This window comes from Oncorhynchus clarkii, chromosome 33 (genome assembly GCF_045791955.1).
Source record: "Oncorhynchus clarkii lewisi isolate Uvic-CL-2024 chromosome 33, UVic_Ocla_1.0, whole genome shotgun sequence".
Taxonomy (NCBI): domain Eukaryota; kingdom Metazoa; phylum Chordata; class Actinopteri; order Salmoniformes; family Salmonidae; genus Oncorhynchus; species Oncorhynchus clarkii.
In genome coordinates, this window is record NC_092179.1 from 29,024,952 (window position 1) to 29,041,219 (window position 16,268).

General features: G+C 42.0%; 2 protein-coding genes and 1 pseudogene across 2 annotated transcripts in view; 1 reads left to right on the forward strand and 2 right to left on the reverse strand.

Annotated features, from left to right (window-relative positions):
- Positions 1-16,268, forward strand: part of LOC139392991 (protein NEL-like) — a 240,905-nt gene that overhangs the window by 27,651 nt on the left and 196,986 nt on the right. The window lies entirely within an intron of this gene.
- Positions 1,616-6,792, reverse strand: LOC139393002 (zinc finger protein OZF-like; annotated as a pseudogene).
- Positions 5,522-11,615, reverse strand: LOC139393001 (zinc finger protein 629-like). The gene is made up of 2 exons (XM_071141317.1): positions 11,355-11,615; positions 5,522-8,669 (listed from the first exon to the last, which is right to left on the reverse strand). Exons 1-2 carry the CDS (start codon positions 11,518-11,520, stop codon positions 7,369-7,371), a joined length of 1,467 nt encoding a protein of 488 aa, XP_070997418.1. The 5' UTR covers positions 11,521-11,615; the 3' UTR covers positions 5,522-7,368.

Here is a 16,268-nt window from a genome sequence, read left to right on the forward strand (position 1 = left end):
ACAGAATTTGCTTACCAAACAGTATGTTTTTCACACTGTTGTATTTAGAAATTTGCAAGACAAACTGACAGCCACAACCAACCATAGAGTTATAATCCATAGATGGTAGTTCCTATTCAAGTCAATCTGACAGCCACAACCAACCATAGACATAAAATCCATAGATGGTAGTTCCTATTCAAGTCAAAATGACAGCCACAACCAACCATAGACATATAATCCATAGATGGTAGTTCCTATTCAAGTCAATCTGACAGCCACAACCAACCATAGACATATAATCCATAGATGGTAGTCCTTATTCAAGTCAAACTGCCAGCCATTGCTAGTGTACCCATGAGTTTAACAGTCAAATTGACAGGGTCAAAGGTCACAAAACCCTTCTATGGATTATGTCTATGGCCACAACACAACAAGCTGTTTCACACATAGAATAAGGAGCGATAAGCAGACCAAAGACGGCAGTAATGATAAGGAGTCAAATAAAGACAGCACTTCTAAAAGCCTATTTCACACCAGTCTGCTGAATCTGTAAGATCAATTTTCTTTCATTTTGATATCTTCACAAATGAAAATGTGGCACTGACTCGCACACGGGTTGATTTTTCAGCACTGTCTCAATGAAGAGTTTGGCGTTCGACTAACCATGTGTGACGTGGAAGCGCAGCTACAAGCCTGCTAGAGTTAGCGGCAGGCGGACAAGCAATATTCACTGTCATAGTACGGATGAAGCCTGAGCTGGAATGTGAAGCAGGTTAGCTTTAGAAAACCCTGAGTTGATGTAGCTTACTTCGTAGTATACCACTCAGATGTTAACCTAATCCTGATTTACAGTCACCTTTGGCCCCACAGTACACACCATCTATTCTATGACATCCCCTTATGGTCAGTCATGTCTGGTTCAGTTTAGCACGGTCCTGTTTAGCTGTAATACAGTGTGTGTCTGTTTCAATGTGTTTGGTAATGGGTAACAGTGTTGATTCTTTTAACATTATACCCTCATAGGTCTGTGAAGAATGATTTCAAATGACTAACACGTTTTTACATACAACAGAGATGGTGTGATGGGATCATATCGCAAACAGTGCCATCTAGTGGGGAGAAAGGAGAAGTGTCATCACTGAGTTAATTAGCAGTGCCATTGTCAGAGGAGAAGGCACTTGTGACATGACCTGAAAAGTTAATATTTTCCTCTAAAAAGCCTTGGAGAGTGTTGAGACTAGAAACCTCATTCTGTGACCTCTATCTCTCCCTCCAGACAGATGTAAAGAAGCTAGGCCCTCCATGTAGACCAGAGAGTAGCAGAGAGCACTGTGGAGAGAAACAGCAGGTTACCAATAGAATAGATCAGAGACCAGAGGAACTTTAATCCTGAAGCATGGAGAGCAGGTCCCTAGGAGAGGTATCATTATGTTGTCCTCCACCAACCAATAGATGTGAGTCTATGAGCGTGTACTCAGAGTATTGTCCACATCCTATCTTTTTATTCTCATCTTGTGACTAAACAGGTCTTTGTATTAATTTTCTGTTTTCTTTCAGTTTTCATCCTGTTTTCCACATGGATCAGTAAGTTAGACTTTCGAGTGACGCTTCCTCCGCACACATCACAGCTTATTTATTTCTCTCCTGTGTGAGTCCGTATATGCATCGTTAGGGTCCCCTTCTGGCTGAAGCTTTTTCCACAGTCTACACAGCTAAATGATTTCTCCCCTGTGTGAGTCAGTATGTGCCTACTAAGGTTCCCCTTCTGGGAGAAGCTTTTCCCGCAGTCACCACAGCTAAATTGATTCTCTCCTGTGTGAGTCAGTATATGCGTGGTTAAGTTTTCCCTGCGTTTGAATATTTTCCCGCAGTCACCACAGCTAAATGATTTCTCTCCTGTGTGAGTCAGTTCATGCTTCTTTAGGGCCTTCTTCTGATTGAAGCTTTTCCCACAGTCTCCACAGCTAAATGATTTCTCTCCTGTGTGAGTATGTTTATGTTTCCTAAGTTTCCCCTTCAAATTGAATATTTTCCCGCAGTCAGCAGTTAAATGGTTTTTCTCCTGTGTGAATCTGTATATGTGCGGCTAGGGTCAACTTGCGATTAAAGCTCTTCCCACAGTCGCCACAACAATAACGTTTCTCCCCTGTGTGAATCCTCATGTGCTTGGACAGATCTACTTTGAGTTTGAAGGTCTTGCCACAAACAGGGCAGGTGTTGGGTTTCCCACTGTGACAGAGGCAGACATGGGCCTTCAGTTTACAGGTGGAGTTGTAGTGTTTTAAGCACAAGCGACATTCACTGAGTCTCTTCTTGATGAGAGTCACATGCCTCTGCAGGTCAGTTCTCTCTGCAAACGTTTTTCCAGGCGTGGTGCTGGGTTTGAAACAGTGTTCCACCACTGATGGATTTGGATCCAATGGCGGCTGCAATCAAGTGCTGCTGGGTCGCTACTTACGGCTGAGATTTGTCTGGAGGGATTGTTCTTATTATCTGGAGGGTCACAGGGAATGTAGAGGCCCTTAAGGTGGGTCACAGTAACAAAAGGTGTGAGTTCCACTTGTTTAGGATCACTCTGTTCTCCACAGTCTGGGTTTGGGGAGAAGTGAAGGGCTGAAGTGGGTCCTCCTGATCACATTCACTTTTCACACAGGAAGGAGTGAATTTGAAATCAGCCTCCAGCCCTTGAAGCTGTTCTTCCTCCTGACTGGTCCTGAGTTCCTCCTGTTCCTCTTTAATCTGTGGAAGCACTGGGTTCTCCTGCCCCAGACTGGGGCTCCACTCCTGCTCACAGTGCTGCTGATCAGGGAGAACCTCCTCCTCAGAGACAGAGAGCTGCAGGGAGTCTGGAGGAAAGGAGAGAGGAGCAGAGGTTCTCTATACAGCCTTTAGACAGTTGTTACTAGCTGACACAGCCACAGTCATAAATCCTGCCTATTTCTAAAATGTCTCTTCTTGAAGCAGAACTGAACTTGAGAACCAACTTCTCTCGTTGAAAACGGCATACGTGATATCAATATAAGTCAGGAACATTTATGCCAGTGCCAAAATTGACTAAAAAGTGCAAGTAGGTTAATTTTGGTCATAAAGTCAGTCTCTTCCAAAACTGAGTTGTGAGATTGTAGTACAAGTGTTCATCATGACTTGAGGGTTGGGTTTGGGTTTGGGTTTGATTTCCACAATGCCCACTAACACGGGAAAACAGCTGTGGTGACTTAACTCTATCGAATCGTACAGCAGAACACAGTGAGAAAGACCTGCCCAGCAGTTGGTTTACATAGTAAAAAAAGTGTTGTCCTTCAAAAATACTGCACCAAACACCTTAGCTAGATGAAATAATGGCACCGGAGGGGATGGCTGCCGCTTTACGGGCTCCCGACCAACTGTGCTATTTTGTTTGTTTTTCATTTATTTTGTACATATTGTTGCTGTTACCGTCTCTTATGACCAAAAATAGCTTCTGGATATCAGAACAGCGATTACTCACCTCGAACAAGACAAAGATTATATGTTTAATGAGTCCGACGTGAAGGATATACTGCTTCCTCGAGACCAGGCCCAAATCCTCGTCATTCGCGTGAAGAAAAAACTGAGAAACCGGGGGCAGAGGTCGGAGAGCCTTGTGAGAATTCATCGGCGAGTGGGTAGACCGCCACTACTATCCGTCCTATTGGCCAACGTGCAATCACTGGAAAATAAACTGGATGATCTATGATTAAGACTATCCTACCAATGGGATGTTAAAAACTGTAATATCTTATGTTTCACCGAGTCGTGGCTGAACGATGACACAGATAATATAGAGCTGGCTGGGTTTTCCATGCATTGGCAGGACAGAGCAGCTATGTCTGGTAAGACGAGGAGCGGGGATGTGTGTCTATTTGTCAATAACAGCTGGTGTGCGATGTCTAATATTAAAGAAGTCTGGAGGTATTGCTCGCCTGAGGGAGAGTATCTCATGATAAGCTGTAGACCACCAAGAGTTTTCACCTCTATTTGTAGCCATCTATTTACCACCACAAACTGATACTGGCACTAAGGCTGCACTCAATGAGCTGTATACCGCCATAAGCAAATAAGAAAATTCTCATCTAGAAGCAGCGCTCCTAGTGGCCGGGGACCTTAATACAGGCAAATTTAAATCTGTTTTACCTCATTTCTATCAGCACGTTAAATGTGCAACCAGAGGGGAAAAAAACTCTAGACCACCTTTACTCTGCAAAGAGACGCATACAAAGCTCTCCCTCACCCTCCATTTGGCAAATCTGATCATAATTGTATCTTCCCGATTCCTGCTTACAAGCAAAGACTGGAGCAGGAAGTACCAGCAACTCGCTCAATATGGAAGTGGACAGATGACGCGGATGCTACACTACAGGACTGTTTTGCTAGCACAGACAGGAACATGTTCCGGGATTCATCCAGTGACATTGAGGAGTATACCACCTCAGTCACCGGCTTCATCAGTAAGTGCATCAACGACGTTGTCCCCACAGTGACCGTACATATCCCAACAAGAAGCCATGGATTACAGGAAACATCGGCACTGGGCTAAAGGCTAGAGCTGCTACTTTCAAGGAGCAGGACACTAATCTGGATGCTTATAAGAAATCCTGCTATGCCCTCAGACGAACCATCAAACAGGCAAAGCATCAATACAGGACTAAGATTTTATCCTACTACAATGGCTCCGATGCTCGTCGGATGTGGCAGGGCTTGCAAACTATTACGAACTACAAAGAAAAACCCAACCGCGAGAATACCTACTCATTCAAGGGTTTTTCTTTATTTCTACATTGTGGAATAATAGTGAAGACATCAAAACTATGAAATAACACATATGGAGTCATGTAGTAACCAAAAAAGTGTTAAACAAATCAAAATATATTTTATATTTGAGATGCTTCAAATAGCCACCCTTTGCCTTGATGACAGCTTTGCACACTCTTGGCATTCTCTCAACCAGCTTCACCTGGAATGCTTTTCCAACAGTCTTGAAGGAGTTCCTACATATGCTAAGCACTTGTTGGCTGCTTTTCCTTCACTATGCAGTCCGGCTCATCCCAAACCATCTCAATTTGGTTGAGGTCGGGGATTGTGGAGGTCAGGTCATCGGATGCAACACTCCATCACTCTCCCTCTTGAAACAAAGGTGGAGGTGTGATGGGTCATTGTCCAGTTGAAAAACAAATGATAACCCACTAAGCGTAAACCAGATAGGATGGCGTATCATTGCAGAATGCTGTGGTAGCCATGCTGGTTAAAACAACGAAAAAGTAGTTTGTTCTGAACAATGTCGCGCGCCATAGTTTAAAAAGTCTGGATAGTGCTCAAACTAAAGATTTCATTTCTGAATTCTTTCATCTTTATGCACCGTCGCCATTTAAAATAAGTGGAATTACGTTTAGACATTTTTACAAATGAAATACTAATGTCTTGAGTCAATAAGTATTCAGCTCCTTTGTTATGGCAAGCCCTAAATAATTTCAGGAGTAAACATTTGCTTAACAAGTCACATAATAAGTTGCATGGACTCACTGTGTGTTCAATATATTTTTTTATGACTACGTCATCTCTGTACCCCACACATACAATGATCTGTAAGGTCCATCATTCGGGCAGTAAATTTAAAACACAGATTCAACCTCAAAGACCAGGGAGGTTTTCCAACGCCTCACAAAGAAAGGCACCTATTGGTAGATGGGTAAAATAAAAGCAGACATTGAATATCCCTTTAAGCATGGTGAAGATATGAATTACTTTGGATGGTGCATCAATACACCCAGACACTACAAAGATACAGGCGTCCTTTCAAAGTCATTTGCCGGAGAGGAAGGAAACCGCTCAGGGATTTCACCACGAGGCCCATGGGGACTTTAGACAGTTGAGTTGAATGGCTGTGATAGGAGAGAACTGAGGATGGATCAACTATATTGTAGTTACTCCACAATACGAACCCAATTGACAGAGAGTAAAAAAATATGACAAAACATGTATCCAGCTTTAATCGCTGCCAAAGGAAGGGTGCTGCTGAGGAGTCATGTTCTGTCTGCTCACAGGAATAATAAAGCCCATGGGAGTAATATAATAAGTGGGAAATAAATTACATTGAAATAAGTAGATGTTGTTAATTAATCAGGGGGTGATACAGCACCCCTACCTCCTGCAGTTATGGCTTTGTACTTTTTTCACAACAATTTCTTCAAAATTCACAAAAAGTGACATTAACTGATGAAGATTCTCAGAGAACAAAACGTATAATATCTCCTAAGCCTGTGTTTACCACAGACCAAAACGGCATTCAATTTTCTCGTAGGCTTTTTTTCAACTAACTATGCCAGAGTTAGTGCCTACAAATATATGACACCACGGTTTCCATCTATGGAATTTGTCTTGGCCGGTCTTCAGTTAAACTGTAATACCGAAGCTGTCCTCTCAGAACAGTTGAAACTGGGCTTTTAGATCGGAACCTGTGGCCTTGTTTTAGGCACAATTTTGTGAAAAGCCCCAAAGGCTTCATAAATCCTCGTTCTCCCCATCACTAGTAATAGTTCATAAAACATGGTAAACTTGTGGGTCACTGAAATCCCGAACAGTATATTTATTGAGTAGAACTGTAGCTATCAGTATATCTATACACGAACCTATTCTACGTAGTTGTATTTCCGGTGTGATCCGCAGCAGTCTCCGTAGTCGATCATTCTCCTCGTGGTACTCCGCTACTGTTTGCTCAAGTGCCTCGAAAATCTCCACAGCTGCCGCGGTTAAACGCTCATTTAAAAACACACGAAACGACTGAAGTTTAGACATGTTTCTGTCGACGGAGAGTTGTGTATTCAGCTAGTATGTTTACATCCACGAGGAAAGAATGGTGGGCAAGAACAAAACAATCTGCTCACAGTTTCTTCCGTATTGTCTTATTCTGTTTTTATCAGCGGGTGGCTAGTCCATAAACATAACAAAGCGCCCCGATGTGGGTGGGGTTATACTACAAGTTCCATACAAATTATAACGTAACAATATTATATCATTGTTTTCCCACGTGTTAAGTAATAGGCTGATCTAGGACGATCATTCCTTGCATGAACTGAATTAAAAGACAACACATTGTAACACGTGACTAATGGCAGCTGCTTGGGACTGATGGGACAGCAAGCACTAAACCAGAGAAGGCAGTTATGAACAGCAATTATAAAATAATGTTATTGAAATGTGACTGAAAAAACAATAATGCATTTAAAACAGTTTGCGCTTACACACACAGGAAGAGGGCAAGAGAGACTACATTCCCAATCTGGCCCTCATACCATCTCCACCACCAAATCATCCCCAGCTTCCACTTGGCTCATTCACACCCCCTCCCCTCCCACGGTCATCACAGCTAAATTATTTCTCTCCTGTGTGAGTCAGTTTATGCTTCTTTAGGGTCCCCTTCTGACTGAAGCTTTTCCCACAGTCTCCACAGCTAAATGATTTCTCTCCTGTGTGAGTCCGTTTATGCTTCTTTAGGGTCCCCTTCTGACTGAAGCTTTTCCCACAGTCTTCACAGCTAAATGGTTTCTCTCCTGTGTGAGTCAGTTTATGCTTCCTTAGGGTCCCCTTCTGACTGAAGCCTTTCCCACAGTCATCACAGAGAAATGGTTTCTCTCCTGTGTGAGTCAGTTTATGCTTCCTAAGGTTCCCTTTCAAATTGAAGCTTTTCCCACAATCACCACAGATAAACAATTTCTCTCCTGTGTGAGTCCGTATATGCCTACTTAAGTCCCCCTTCTGATAGAAGTTTTTCCCACAGTCTCCACAGCTAAATGGTTTCTCTCCCACTCCTGTGTGAATCCTTATGTGCTTGGACAGATTCCCTTTGAGTTTGAAGGTCTTGCCACAAACAGGGCAGGTGTAGGGTTTCCCACTGTGACAGAGTCGGATATGGGCCTTTAGTTTACAGGTGGAGTTGTAGTTTCTTTTGCAGAAGCGACATTCACTGGGCCTCTTCTTTAAAAGAGTCACATGCCTCTGCAGGTCAGCTTTCATTGCAAACATTTCGCCACAGTCATGGCAGTGGTGAGTTTTTCTAGACATGGTGCTGGGTTTGAAACAGTGTTCCACCATTGACTGGTTTGGATCCAATGATGGGCTTGGATCCAATGACGGACTGGAATCCAATGACGGACTGGAATCCAATGGCGGGCTGGGATCCAATGGCGGGCTGGGATCCAATGGCGGGCTGGGATCCAATGGCGGGCTGGGATCCAATGGCGGGTTGGGATCCAACGATGGGCTGCTGTCAAGTGCCGCTGGGTCGCTGCTTAAGGTTGAGCTTTGGCTGGAGGTATTGTTTTGATTATCTTGAGGGTCACAGGGAATGTAGAGACCCTTTAGGTGGGTCACAGTAACAAAAGGTGTGAGTTCCACTTGTTTAGGGTCACGCTCTCTGTTCTCCACATTCTGGGTTTGGGGAAGAGTCAAGGACTGAAGTGGGTCCTTATCACATTCACTTTTCACACAGGAAGGAATGAATTTGAACTCTATGATATCAGCCTCCAGACTGGTCCTGAGTTCCTCCTGTTCCTCTTTAATCTGTGGAAGTTCTGGGTTCTCTTGCCCCAGAGTGGGGCTCCACTCCTGCTCACAGTGCTGCTGATCAGGGAGAACCTCCTCTTCAGAGACACCGAGAGAGAGCTGCAGGGAGTCTGGAGGAAAGGAGAGAGGAGCAGAGGTTATCTTTTAGACATCAGGGTTGGGATCAATTCGAAGTTAAAACTAGAACCCTTAGTTAATACATAACATGTTTTGATGGTTCAGACCTTGCAGCCATAGCTCAGTCTGTTGAGAGTGGTTTCATTTCTCCAGGCTCATCATCACCTTTTACCAAAACAGAGGCAGGGTAACCCCGCTTCATTATTGTTTCAATTAAGGACTCTGGCTTTAAGTAGATTCATGAAATAAACAAACATTCCAATTCAATAATTGAACAACTATAATCTACTATCAAGTACGTCTCAATAAACTGATGATATGCTATTTATTTCAAAAGTTCTTTGTAAAAAAATGTATTTACGAATTCAAATCACTTCCTGGTTTTCGTGACAATGTTTGTATCCATGTACGGTATTAGCAAAGATGGTTTGGTATGATGAGATGTAGAAACCGCTTCTTAAAAATAAATCCCCGATCACGCATGTAGGCGATGTCATGGCGACGTTAGCTAGCTAAACGCATGTGCAGACACACGTCATTGGGTCTAACCAGGGCCACGTTCAGTACATAAAAACGGAATAGACCGTCCAATTGAACAAAAACGTCGCTGTACTGAGAGACCAGTTAAAAAACGGGGATGGGTTGAGTTATGGGTTCAAAATGTACCGCTGCCCTATAAGTTGCCACGACTTTGGAAGTATGCTTGGGGTCATTGTCCATTTGGAAGACCCATTTGCGACCAAGCTTTAACCTGATGTCTTGAGATGTTGCTTCAATATATCCACATAATTGTCCTGCCTCATGAAGCCATCTATTTGTGAAGTGCACCAGTCCATGATGCTGCCACCCCTGTGCAAACAAAAATCTGCTTAATAGGTTTAGGTTAGGTTTAAAATCCTATTTTAAACATATTTTTTTTTAGAAATGGGCAGGGTTTATGACTTTGTGGCAACTAGTGACGACACTGGGGCCTCCTTTATAAACATGGCGACGCACAAAATCTGCCACAAAAAGTGTGTGCCAGTTCACAGAACAGTCGGCATTTCTAAAAACTGAACTTGACATGAGAATGTGCTGATCCTCCCACAAATTTAAGAACATGCATATGCACCATTTCTAGTGGTTTAAGTATTTCATTACAATTGTTGTAAAAGTAGCCTAGTAGTGGCCTGGAAGTGGTGTTGGAGAACCAGTATGAGGCACTGTTTCCTCTGGTAAAAAACTTATCCCAGAGCAGTGATTGAGGACATTGTCCTGTGTTGGGTTCAGTCTTTCAGCTGGGATGTTAAATTGGTGTCCTGACTCTTTGGTCACTAGAGATCCCATGACACTTATCATAGAGTATGGGTGTCAATTCTTGGCTAAAAACCCAATCTGGCAACCTTATCATCTACAGCTTCCCATTGGCTCATTCATCTCCTCTGTAACTATTCCCCAGGTTGTTGCTGTAAACGAGAATTGTGTTTTCAGTTAACTTACCTGGTGATGGCACTCTTATTCAAAACAATAAGATGATCTGTTAGTGGAGATCCATTTTTTTTCTTCATCTTTCCATTGTAAAAGTGTATTTTTTATTTATTTAACTAGGCAAGTCAGTTAAGAACAAATTCTTATTTACAATGATGGCCTATACCGGGCCAAACCCGGACGAAGCTGGGCCAATTATGCGCCGCCCTATGGGTCTCCCAATTACGGCCGGATGTGATACATCCTGGAAATAAATGAGGCATCTATTTACCATTTTATTTCCATGATCATTGCAGAATACATTTATTTCCTTTTCGGACTGTGATGGTTTCATCCTCGCGAAATAGCCTCTAGGCCTACAAACGTCCCATCACTCATTTAATTGGAACCACTTTACAGTAGTAAATAGATCAACTATTCGAAGTATTTTGCCATGTGATCTGAAGCGCATTAACGGTAAAACAGAAGGGTCATCTTTCCAATTTTCCTTTCTTTTGTCTCAAGTAAACAATATTTGATTTATAAACATAATATATATATTTTCATAATCATTGCAGAATATATCCCACGACAATTTTTCTGGCCATGATGCGTTCATATTCCCGAATAAGCTTTAGTTTACAGCAAATGACCACGCCCGTCTCATTTAAATTGTATCTAATAGAGTAAAATACTTGAAATAATAGCCTGTAATTGTAGTTCTTTCAGAAACGGTAAAATATAGCAAATGTCACTGTAAAAGTTTTTAAACAGTCTGCCAACACCTCCAGAGGCATTTGATCAAGTTCCGCCGTTGCTATACTTCCTTTAAACGGCATTGGCCTAATTCCAATTCTTCCAAAGTACACAGCAAATGAGCGCGTTATAAAACGATGAATGGGCGTTTTTCAGGCAGTTGTAATGCTCGTTCACGCGCGCAGTTTCAGTGCGGGGCTGATTTATAATGGCAAACAGGCGTACGCCAAGTTTATAAATCTTAATATTTGTATAATTGCGCAGTCCTTTCAGAAGTGGAGCACGCAGATATGTAATGTGAAACGTTAGCGACTGTTATGAGGCCCCTGGTCTGCCGAACCTGCGTTTGGAAGTCTCGCGATGTTGGGCCTCTGGTTTTAGAAACGGGTAATAGTTTTTTTTTTAAACATATTGAAATGGTGATCACTGTAACAGTTTATTTATTGAGCAGAACTGCTAGTGATCTACATACGAACCTACGTTACATAGTTTTATCTCCGGTGTGATCCGCAGCAGTCTCCGTAGCCGATCATTCTCCTCCTGGTACTCCGCTACCGTTTCTTCAACTGCCCCGAAAATCTCCACAGCTGCCGCAGTTAAACGCTCATTTAAAAACACACGAAACGACTGGAGTTTAGACATGTTTCAGTGGACTGAGAGTTGGGTATTCAGCTAGTATGGCTTCGTCCACGAGGAAAGAATGGTGGCAACAAACAAAACAAACCCGCTCCCAGTTTTACTTCCGCATTATTTCTCTGTTTTTATCAGCGGGTGGCGATCCCATGTGGGTGGGGGTTTTTACTACACACCAATGATAATGGAAATAGATAAGTACATGTGGGGAAACAGTTACATTAAATAATAGGGTAAACGGTATAATAATACCGTTTCAATTAGGATATTCAACGAATATTCCGCTTTCAAACCATTTGAGCCACAGACTCCAAATAAGTGTCATGATGTTGTGCACAAAAATTGTGCACAACATTGCACAGGTCTTATTTTCACGATTTGGACATTAATTTCAATAGCTCCTTGGTCCATTGACTACCCTTCTATTGCACACCCTTTATTTTCTCCATTTTAATATCACACGTTTTTACATGAATTTTTCCAAGTTTAACATTTCAATAGCTCTTTGGTCATGTGACCTAATGACCTCAAACAAGGTTCAGAATGTCCACTGACTATGCCTTCATATCACACACTCTAATATTTGTCTACTTTCATCTCATGCTATTAGACTTAAATCTGTAAGCTTTACAGGCCATCTACAACAAAAAATAAAATGTCGTTTTTTACCTAATTGTCACATAACAGCTAACCATTCATTATTGAAAATATAACACTTTATGTCCACCCAGTTGTCTTTTCCATATCAGGATCTTCTCATTTTGAAGTACTCTTTTTTTATGTAAACATAATGGAATTCTGATTAGTTATAGGCAAATGAATACACAGGCCAAATGTGTATGCTGTTTTCCTTATCACTATAATCTAGTAGTAATTTAGCAGTAGAGATCATTTCCTTTATTCCCCATTCTCCACACGGCCTAAATTATAGGTACTGAACCATTTACAGGACAATAATAAAAGTAGCATATAGGATCCAACCCTATCACAGAGTGAATACATGTAGAGCTTTTGTAGACTAAGAAAAAATATTAAGTGACAGTGTCATCAGTAAGTGCTTAAAGAAAGTCATATCACAAAGATCACAGATGACAGTGACCACCAAATTTATGACATTAGAGAATGAATTGTAAGCACCAAAGTGTGTTTGTCAAAATAATATCTGAAAATGTCAGTTGTTGAACATAATACTTCTATTTGCAATAGTAATTTATGATATATGCAGTTGAGGAATATTCCATGTACCAACACTACATGTAGGACGGACATAAGACATTCCCATATATAGTATATATTTTTTACATGTATTTTTTATTTGGCCTTTATTTAACCAGGTCGGCCAGTTGACAACGAGTTCGCATTTACAACTGCGACCTGGCCAAAATAAAGCAAAGCAGTGTGACACAAAGAACAACACAAAGTTACACATGGAATAAACAAATGTACAGTCAATAACACAATAGAAAAGTGTATATACAGTGTGTGCAAATGAAGTAAGATTAGGGAGGTAAGGCAATAAATAGGCCGTAGTGGGGAAATTTCGCAAATAAACACTGGAGTGATAGATGTGCAGAATATTAATGTGCAAGTAGAGATACTGGGGTGCAAAGAAAATTAAAAATATAAATAACAATATGGGGATGAGGTAGTTGGATGGGCTATGTACAGATGGGCTATGTACAGGTGCAATGATCTGTAAGCTGCTCTGATAGCTGATGCTTAAAGATAGTGAGGAAGATATGAGTCTCCAGCTTTTGCAATTCGTTCCAGTCATTGGCAGCAGAGAACTGGCGACCAAAGGAGGAATTGGCTTTGGGGGTGACCCGTGAAATATACCTGCTGGAGTACGTGCTACGGTTGGGTGCTGCTATGGTGACCAGTGAGCTGAGATAAGGCAGGGATTTACCTAGCAAGGACTTATAGATGACCTGGAGCCAGTAGGTTTGGCGACGAGTATGAAGCGAGGGCCAGCCAACGAGAGCATACAGGTCGCAGTGGTGGGTAGTATATGGGGCTTTGGTGACGAAACGGATGGCACTGTGATAGACAGCATCCAATTTGCTGAGTAGAGTGTTGGAGGCTATTTTGTAAATGACATCGCCGAAGTCAAGGATCGGTAGGATAGTCCGTTTTACGTGGGTACGTTTGGCAGCATGAGTGAAGGATGTTTTGTTACGAAATAGGAAGCCGATTCTAGATTTAATTTTGGATTGGAGATGCTTAATGTGAGTCTGGGAGGAGAGTTTACAGTCTAACCAGACACCTAGGTATTTGTAGTTGTCCACATATTCTAAGTGAGAACCATCCAGAGTAGTGATGCTGGACGTGCGAACAGGTGCGAGCAGCGATTGGTTGAAGAGTATGCATTTCGTTTTACTTGCATTTAAGAGCAGTTGGAGGCCACGGAAGGAGAGTTGTATGGCATTGAAGCTCGCCTGGAGGTTAGTTAACACAGTCTCCAAAGAAGGGCCAGAAGTATACAGAATGGTGTCGTCTGCGTAGAGGTGGATCAGAGAATCACCAGCCGAAAGAGCGACTTCATTGATATATACAGAGAAAAGCGTCGGCCCGAGAATTGAACCCTGTGGCACCCCCATAGAGACTGCCAGAGGTCCGGACAACAGGCCCTCCGGTTTGACACACTGAACTCTATCAGAGAAGTAGTTGGTGAACCAGGCGAGGCAGTCATTTGAGATACCAAGGCTGTTGAGTCTGCTGATAAGAATGCAGTGATTGACAGTCGAAAGCCTTGACCAGGTCGACGGCTGCACCGTATTCTCTTTTATCGATGGCAATTCTGATATCGTTTAGGACCTTGAGCGTGGCTGAGGTGCACGCATGACCAGCTCGGAAACCAGATTGCATAGCGGAGAAGGTACGGTGGGATTCGAAATGGTCTGTGATCTGTTTGTTAACTTGGCTTTCGAAGACCTTAGAAAGGCAGGGTAGGATAGATGTAGGTCTGTAACAGTTTGGGTCTAGAGTGTCTCCCCCTTTGAAGAGGGGGATGACCGCGGCAGCTTTCCAATCTTTGGGGATCTCAGACGATACGGAAGAGAGGTTGAACATTCTAGTAATAGGGGTTGCAACAATTGCGGCAGATAATTTTAGAAAGAGAGGGTCCAGATTGTCTAGCCCAGTTGATTTGTAGGGGTCCAGATTTTGCAACTCTTTCAGAACATCAGGTATCTGGATTTGGGTGAAGGAGAAATGGGGAGGCTTGGGCAAGTTGCTGTGGGTGGTGCAGAGCTGTTGACCGGGGTAGGGGTAGCCAGGTGGAAAGCAAGGCCAGCCATAGAAAAATGCTTATTAATATGTAGGCCCACTGACTGGACATTCTGAACCTTGTTTGAAGTCACTAGGTCACACGACCAAGGAGCTATTGAAATTTGACATTTTGAAAATTAATGTAAAAATGTGTGGGATGAAAATGGACAAACTAAAGGGTGTGCAATATAGAAGGGTAGTCAGTGGACATTCTGTTGTTGTAGCCTACTGAAAGGATCCTTGTTAGTGTAATAGATCCACTTCATTGGCCAGCTAGCCGATTTCCTTTTGCTGCAGTAGGATGTGATGCAGACACCTCTTAATCAGAGGCAATTGCCAAAGACTCCAGCCACCCTAGTCGTAGACGGTTCTCTCTGCTTTCGCACGGCAAGCGGTACCGGAGCGCCAGGTCTAGGTCCAAAAGGCTCCTTAACAGCGTCTACCCCCAAACGTTTTCTACGCTGCTGCTACTCGCTGTTTATTATCTATGCATTGTCACTTTACCCCGACCCAGGTGTGCACAATGGTGTACATGTAGTAAAAATACTTTAAAGTACGACTGAAGTAGTTTTTGGGGGTACCTTGTACTATGTATTATGTCTGGAGTCCCTGGCTATCTAAAAAAATACAATCGAATTAAAACAAATCTAAATCAAATTGTGCCATTTGGTTTGCTTAATATAAGGAATGTGAAATGATTTATACTTTTACTTTTGATACTATGATACTATATTTTAGCAATTACATTTACTTTTGATTAGTAAGTATATTTAAGACCAAATACTTATAGACTTTTACTGAAGTAGTATTTTACTGGGTGACTCACTTTTAGTCATTTTCTATTAAGGTATATTTACTTTTGCTAATGTATGGCAATTGAGTACTTTTTCCACACCACTGCATGTATATATTACCTCAACTAACGTGTACCCCCTGTATATAGCCTCCTTACTGTTCTTTTATTTTTGATCTTTTATCAAATAAAGAAAATAGTTCATTTTGTAAATATTTTCCTACCTGTTGTAGTCGGCACATGTGACAAATAACATTTGATTTGATACTGAGGCACAAACATACTTAGTTGTCAAGTCAACTTATCTGACAGTGCTGCTGTGAACTGCAACAAAACAGGAGATGTATAAAACATTAAATCATTGATGCAATTTCAATGTTGTTTGAGTTGTCTCTTGTCATGTTGTGTTGCTACCATACTGTGTTGTCATGTTGTGTTGCTGCCATACTGTGTAGTTGTCTTAGGTCTCTATTTATGTAGTGTTGTGTTGTTGTCTTAGGTCTCTATTTATGTAGTGTTGTGTTGTTGTCTTAGGTCTCTATTTATGTAGTGTTGTGTTGTTGTCTTAGGTCTCTATTTATGTAGTGTTGTGTTGTTGTCTTAGGTCTCTATTTATGTAGTGTTGTGTTGTTGTCTTAGGTCTCTATTTATGTAGTGTTGTGTTGTTGTCTTAGGTCTCTATTTATGTAGTGTTGTG